At 35.9% G+C, this 7,806-nt stretch overlaps 1 protein-coding gene across 1 annotated transcript; it reads right to left on the bottom strand.

The window, feature by feature from the left end:
- Positions 1-806: 806 nt before the first annotated feature.
- LOC110274863 (uncharacterized) lies at positions 807-6,690 on the bottom strand. The gene is made up of 17 exons (XM_052253394.1): positions 6,438-6,690; positions 5,616-5,897; positions 4,948-5,277; positions 4,829-4,886; positions 3,776-3,850; positions 3,649-3,702; positions 3,330-3,416; positions 3,037-3,102; positions 2,855-2,953; positions 2,686-2,751; positions 2,118-2,601; positions 1,956-2,042; positions 1,703-1,831; positions 1,478-1,612; positions 1,230-1,342; positions 1,066-1,159; positions 807-980 (listed from the first exon to the last, which is right to left on the bottom strand). The coding sequence occupies exons 1-17, from the start codon at positions 6,622-6,624 to the stop codon at positions 807-809; spliced, it is 2,520 nt and encodes an 839-aa protein (XP_052109354.1). The 5' UTR covers positions 6,625-6,690.
- Between the last annotated feature and the right edge of the window lie 1,116 nt (positions 6,691-7,806).

Below are 7,806 nucleotides of genomic sequence, written 5' to 3'. Positions count from 1 at the left end.
GGGACATCTTCTTTATCCCACGAAGACGCCAACTTGGAATCCGTTAACGAGCTTCAAAGCCCGCCAAGGATTCAAACAAGAGGACGTCCAAAAAACAGGCTAGGTTCAAAGCTGGAGAAACAGATTGCAAATGCCACAAAGAAGAAGAAGACGAAAGTTTTAAGTGAGGTAAATGTAATGTTCTTTAAATTTGTGGCGATTGAGTTTATTTTTCTAGTTAATAGTTTAGCTAATGCGTGAGTGTTATATTCAAATAAACCTGTTTGATGCTGCATCAGCGGCGCATTCAAATTGCAGCCAATATCAGGGACAAGTTATAAATTATCAGCTCAGGGTACCAGCAGCAGGGGATAACTCTTTGGGTGTATAATTATAAAGAGTATGGGTGTAAAAGCTCTGTTTCTTTTGGGTGTATTTTTGTTAATTCACAATTTACATATAGACACATATATAGATACATATAGAACAAAAGCTGTAAAAATTCACAGGTTATGGGCGTATATTTCAGTTGATGTTTTTTTTCATATTTTAGTACATGTAATTCATTCATTTTGAATACAGCACAGACAATTGGATGTATATTTTATTCAACCTCGGGTGTATTATTAGACTTGCGTTGGGTGTAACAGTTTATAATATGCGTATGCCTTGATTTTTTGCTTTATGTTTTACCACCTGTAATACAGTTTTTGAATACATCACAGACAGTTTACCAGCACAGATAGTTTAACTATGGGAAAAAATATACATGGAATAGAAGTTGTTGATAAATGGCAAATATTTACATCATTTGTTCAATTTACAAACTACCCAGTTTCTATATCAGCAGAATTAATCTGACAAAACGGACTCAATAATACAGAGGATGGCTTCGACAGCCTTATAGCACTACTCTCTCTAATTGCCCGATCTCTCTGTTTATTCATCTCACTGAATAGTATCCGGGAAGCATATTCCACTCTATAGTGGTCCACCTCCTCCTACAATTAAAAAGTATGTTATGTTTAAACAGAAATATTAATTCAGTAAAGTAATACAGAGTTATATAGTTCTAAAGACAGTTACCTGTGTCCAATTATCCCATTCATACTTCCCCTTTTTAATGTTTTCCGGCTCAATTAACTCAAGCCACTTTATTACGTAGATAGCGCAGTCATAGCTGAAAACGAAGAAAATAAATTACAAATCTCATTTAGGAAAGTTTAATGTTCACAGTCACAAATTTATACCTTGTTTTTTGTCCTGATATTTTAACATATGATGCTTTAATTTCCTTCTCCTTCTCGCCTTTCTCGAGAGGTTTCCCGCCGGCATATGTTATCAATCTTGAAAATACATATCCCTTAAATACCAAAACAAATCAGTAATACACCCGAATGAATGGACAAGATACACCCAACTGAATATGGAATATACACCCAACTCAACCTTCAAAATAGACCTATCTATTAAAGTAAAGAAGACAGAGGCAACTTACAGTGAATTTATTAATGTCCTTTCTCTCATCGCTTGGAGCTTTTTTGTGTAGCGGGTCAAGTATTTGACATTTCCGCTTTCTTGTATTTATCAGCCATAACCACCAATGTCCCGAGTGGCAAACAGGAGCAAAAATCTGAAGGATTGCCACATTTCAACGGTCTGTTATTTTTTTTGGCATATAAGTAAATAAGCGTACTAACAAATTTACGAAACAAAAACTTACATATGGATGCGAACTTAATTTTTTTCTATCTATGAAGTGAATGAAACTCGGGTAGGCTTCCACCCTGAATTCTTTTTTTGTTTTCGGGGATATGAATTCCCCCCTTGGGTGATCCGAAAGTGCCATGCTCTGCAAGAATTGCGATACAAGAAATGAAAAACCGAAAATACACAACATACACCCAATCTAAGCTAAAAAATACACTCAAATCAATGCATAAAATACACCCAAAGTTCGTAGAAGTAACACTTACCACAATATCGGGGGGGAGATAGTATATTTGTGCCTGAAACCTCTTTTCCTTTTTCTGGTTTAGGATGAGGCAGATGGCAGATACAATCTAGAAATCAATTTTAAATTAATAAATATTGCAGTTGACTTTGGTGTAAAAACATTAATGTTAGTCTAAAATTACCTGAGATTCTATATCACTTTTTGCCTGGAGGGATGCAAGGTGCGTTCTCATCAAAATGTATTCTCCTTGGCCAATCAGAGTGCATATCTCCTCATACTCGTCAGTATCGCCTTTTGCATCTTCCTTCAGTCTCGTCCCCCAGATGTAGCACTTTTGTTTCATATCATCCGGAATTTGATTTATTCCCCCAGGAGTTTCAAACTTTGCAGAACTTTCTCCCCCAGTCTCCCTCTGAATTTGTGGACTTTCGTCTTTTCCCTTTGCCGCACTGCTTGCTAATTTTTGGATCAAACTGTCTAATTGTTCTAGCATAGTTGCAATTTCTGGAGATTTTTCCCTTTCTGTCTCCTGCGTCGACGCCCCCTCCTGGCTTGAATCTGTCAATCCGAGGCTGAATGATGGCATCCCCGGATCTGTTTTAGGAACATAGCTTGCTGTCCGTGCCATCATCAACAGGGCAGCAGCGTCCTCTGCGTCTGGATGACTGCGTCATTATGTATAAGAACAAGAGTAAGAATAAGAATATACGGATGATAAGCAAAGATTGATTTTAGTCTAATGAACTTACATTTTTGTTGGAGCTGGGGGAAGATTGGGTGTTGTTTCTTGAAGTTGTTTGGGGGTTTCAGGAGTGCTGCACAGTTACACAAAATTAATCAGGAAGAATATACACCCAAACTGTTATTAAATATACACCCAAACCCTAAATAAATATACACCCAATACTATTTTCTTACGTTTCTCTAGCCCCTTCAATCTGTAGCATAGGGGTTGGTTCGAAATCTGCGTCAGTGGTTGTTTGTTGGGATGCCGGCACAAAAAACTGGATCGGGACTCTAAACAAGAATAAAAATGAAAGGTTAACAACGTATTTGAAAATAATAAGGTTATAAGGTTGAAATATTCTTGGAAAACTCACATTGCAAGCGCTTCCGACGGCGTTTGTCCCCTAACAACCATCATATTCGAATCAGACGGAGTCAACCTAAAATACACCCAAAGAAGATCAAAAAATACACCCGAATAATTCAAAAAGAAGACGGGCTTTGTTTTTTGAGAACTTACATACTTGCAGTTTTTGCTTTTTTTTGCTGCCTTTTTTTTCTTGAATAAAATAATAAAGGGCTTTTTTTTCTAAAAAAAATATATACAGAATTAGAAGTAGAAGTTATTAGAAGAACAAAAGTAACGGTTATTTGAAAGAGAAATTACATGCTCTGAGACGGCTGGTTTACACTACTCTGTTCTGTGCGTCCTTGAGAGGAAGGATCATCACTTCCCAAGTTCACAGCCGGTAGTCTAAACAGATTTCATGTTATTCAGACAAAATAAGAGACAAGTATAAAATACACCCAAATGAATGCACAAGATACAACCAACTTAATGGACAATATACACCCAAAACAACAAACGAAATATCCCAACTTAATAAACAACATACACCCAACTTGATCAACAAGATACACCCAAATGGTTCCACAAAATACACCCAAATCATGATAACAAGATTTTATTAAATAAAGCATCTTACGTTTCAGAGGAGACATATCGACCTTCTGTCGATCGCAGGTCAGCTTGGTTCTCCCTGCGAAACAAGATACAATTATTAGCAAACAAAAGACACCAAAATCTCAAATACACAGCCCAGCAAGACATACCCCTCTGCAGCAGATTTATGAACGTTTTCCCCTAGCAATTCATCAAGTTCGTCACTCGATATTTCATATGTCTCACTACATTCATAAAATAAGACGTTAACAAAAATAATTACGATGATAGACGGTAATATAGCTTACGAGGTACTGTACCCATCAAAGTATTGATCTTCTTCAGGAGATGAATCCTCTACAACAACTTTTTTCTTTTTTGATTGTGTTCTGGGTGGAAAAAAAAGTATGAATCAGAAATAAAAAATTAATTTTATCACAGAATATTTTATCCAAAGAAGTGCTTACTTTTTTGGTGTTGTTTTTGTTTTTTTCTTTTTCTTCTCCTTCTCCACAGGTGATGATTCTTCGCTCCTATAAGTCAATAAAAGACACCTCAGTTAATACACAAAATCTTTATAAAGAAGCCAAAAGAAAGGAGTAATAATTTCAGGACATTACTCATCACTTGGTTCAGATTCAGATTCTGAATCAGAATCTGACTCCTCTTGCCTCTGCTTTCTTTTTCTTGAGTCCATTCTGGAAGGCAAACAATTGTCATTTAGAACATACTAAAAATACACCCAAATGGATTCACGAGATACACCCAACTAAATATACAATATACACCCAACGCAGCAAACGAAACACACCCTGCTTAATAAGCTACATACACCCAACGTGGACAAACAAAATACACCCAAACCGAAAAAGAAATTACACCCAAGTATGGTACTTACTTTTTCCCCTTTTTGCCGGGGTGTTTAATTCCCGAGTCCTCTGAGTCTTCTTGAGTCTCAGACTCAGAGGTAGAAGTGTCACTGTCAGTAGTTTCTGTCTCCGAAGACGATGTTGGGCTCGCCTTCCTTTTTTTGTTTTTTTTATTTCTTGTTTTTTTTCTTTTTTTTCTTTTTTTCTCATTTTTTCTCTTGTCTCTGCCATCTTCACAATCCCCTAAAACATGAGATATTTTAGTTAGCACCATTCGGGTAAATAAAATACACCAACTTATTATGATTACTCACCAAAATTTCCTCTCTCTCTGCATTCATTCTTTCCACCAACTGCTCCTTAGTCCAGTTGGCAATCCATGGCTTTGGTGGTCTTTCAACCCTGTTCTTGCCTTTGTTTTTTGAAAGATGAAAGTAGATTATCATCAGGGCGAAGAGGCAGCCATTAATTGCCTTCTTCTTCTTCTCCTTGTAGTCTGTAATGCCCTTGATCATGAAGGTCAAAACATGCCCCCCAGTTTCTCTCCGATATGCCGTCCATCTTAAAAATTGGGGCCAGGTGCACGGGCGATATTTTGTTTATCGTCGTTGGCAAAAGGAACGCCATCTGTATGTAGAGGATGAATATCCTCTTGAACATCAGGCGTTCCTCTTCGTTGCCAACGCCGATTTCCATCATTTCATCGGTAAGACTTTTGAGGGTCTTACCCTGGAATCTTCTATAAATTATTTTGTCATCATCAGAAAGTTTCTTATAGTCAACTTTCTCAGGAAATAGATCTCCTACAAAAAGGAAGACAACAAAGCATCCAAGTCGGTTCAAATACACCCAAGCATCAACTTAAATACACCTCCTCTTGAACATCAGGCGTTCCTCTTCGTTGCCAACGCCGATTTCCATCATTTCATCGGTAAGACTTTTGAGGGTCTTACCCTGGAATCTTCTATAAATTATTTTGTCATCATCAGAAAGTTTCTTATAGTCAACTTTCTCAGGAAATAGATCTCCTACAAAAAGGAAGACAACAAAGCATCCAAGTTGGTTCAAATACACCCAAGCATCAGGTTAATATACACCCAAGCAACAACTTAATATGCACCTATAATTTTGAGCTAATTACCTGTTGCATTGATGCCAAGCGCATCACCTATTTTTTTTGGGGTTATTTGGAAAGAACCATATCCTGTCTTCAGTCTGTTCTCCCTAAGTTTGAAGTTGTTTGCCAGCTCCCTTAAGAGTTGGTGATCCACCCTCAGTGGTGGGATGTGCATCAACCCACCAAATCCAAGATCCCTCACAATCGCCTTCTTCTCCTCAGTCATGTTTCTGAACTTATCATTCAGGAGATGTGTGGCACATTTAAGGTCTTTAGTTTGGTTTCTTGCTGCCATTTTCTCTGAAACTAAAAATACACCCAAAGATATCAGTAATATACACCCATATATATATGACTCAGATACACCCATTAATAACAATAAGATACACCCATTGATAACAGTAAGATACACCCATATATATGAGTCAGATACACCCAAAGATATCCGCAAGATACACCCATTGATAACAGTGAGATACACCCATAGATATTATTCAGATACACCCAAAGATATCAAACAAGATACACCCGTTGATTACAGTGAGATACACCCATAGATATTATTCAGATACATCCATATAGATATCAGTCAGATATCACTCAACCATGCTTCAATATCAAGCCACATTACAAGGTTAAGCAGTTTACACCCCCGAATCTACGGAATAAACCTCCAAAAATCAACAAAAATAGCAGGAGAACTTAGAATAACAACGTAGAACGACGTAGAACTTAGAAGAACGACGTATAACTTAGAACAGTGTAACAAAGAAGCAAGAGTAATAGTAAACCCTAGAAGAACGACGTAGAAGAAAAGTAAAATATACAGTATTTTAATGGACTTACGTTGAGTATTCTTGGTTTGTTTTTTCTTCAGATTCTTCACAGAGAGTTTGATGGTGTTTTGATGCAGTTTTCGAACTACGATTTCTATATTTTGAACCTTGATTTTCGCTCGAAAATGGGAGGGTTTCGTTGTTTTGAAAGCGCCTTGAGAAATGGAAGAAGTGGAAGAAGTGGAAGAGTCTGCCATACGTAACCGTTCGAATGTTGAGCGCGTGATTTTGACGCGCCATGTTATCTCTCTTCATGCGCGTGATTTCTGTTTGGGCTGGGCCAACTTGTTTGCTTGTAGGCTTGTATGTGTAGCAGGCTCGTTAATTTTAAATTTAATTAATAACATTAAATTATGGTGTAATATATTTTTTTAATTGATGATTATTTATGTTGTTCAAAATAATTATTGTTTAACTAGTACTCTCTTAATATTATATATACAGTTTTCTTAAACATTCTAGTTATTATTATTTCTTTTTATCTTACTTCATTCTTCCCAAAAAAGATTTATTATAATTAGTTTAATTTATCTTTATATCTTAAACTATCTTTATATCTTCGTGGCGGAATAATAATAATAATTCCTTATAAAATAAGATTTTTATTTATTAAAAATGTTGATAAAAATGAGTGGAAGTACTGTGTTAGAGACATAGACAGCAACAAAATTTATCTTTTCTAAATACATACAACTTGTTATTTATTTATCCTTTTTATCTTATTGATGATATACTTTATAGAATGAAGCTTGTGATAGGGACAAGCAACACGAGAAAAACGCTGGAACTACAACATGATTATATGCGCAGTCATTCATTTGTTGATTTATTCATTCATTATCATCGTGTGGTTGGAGAATTTTGGACTTTTCCATTATGAGTCAATTTAAAAAATCTGTTTCAGTACAATGAATGGGCGACTTTAAAGACTAAGCTTTTTGTCTTGTTATCCAAATTACATTGAACCAATGCTGTGAATCTTATGGTCCTAACTGAATTTGAGGCTTATGACATCATTGATGGCCTATGTTACTTTAATGGGGTGTGTCTAAATTCAGATTTATAAATGCTAGCCACCCTTATTCCCTTAATACAGTGTGAAAGTTAAATATTTTTAATTTTATTAACTTAAAAAATAATGAGGAGTGTTCGCCACCCTTTGAAGTCTCTTTTTGAAGCATGCGCATGAAACAGATATTTTCTTTGCTTCTCCGTGCTGGACTGAAATAACATATATGTATATCTATTTTGTTTTATTTTCTTTATCCCATCATCATTTATCTATAATAATAAATAAAGGAAATTGCTTAGAGAAATTGCATTTTGGTGTCTAAATATTTTATTCTGTTTTGACCTTTAAAGTAATTTATTAAAACTGT

Source organism: Arachis duranensis, chromosome 8, assembly GCF_000817695.3.
Source record: "Arachis duranensis cultivar V14167 chromosome 8, aradu.V14167.gnm2.J7QH, whole genome shotgun sequence".
Classification (NCBI taxonomy): domain Eukaryota; kingdom Viridiplantae; phylum Streptophyta; class Magnoliopsida; order Fabales; family Fabaceae; genus Arachis; species Arachis duranensis.
This window is presented reverse-complemented; position numbering and strand designations above follow the sequence as displayed.

Excerpts from the sequence above, each read along its gene's own strand:
- LOC110274863 (XM_052253394.1), bottom strand. The coding sequence starts at position 6,624 with ATGGCAGACTCTTCCACTTCTTCCACTTCTTCCATTTCTCAAGGCGCT. Across the intron at positions 1,832-1,955 it reads ATCTCCCCCCCGATATTGTG|AGCATGGCACTTTCGGATCA; the intron begins GTAAGTGTTACT and ends CAATTCTTGCAG. Across the intron at positions 1,343-1,477 it reads AGGACATTAATAAATTCACT|GGATATGTATTTTCAAGATT; the intron begins GTAAGTTGCCTC and ends TTGGTATTTAAG.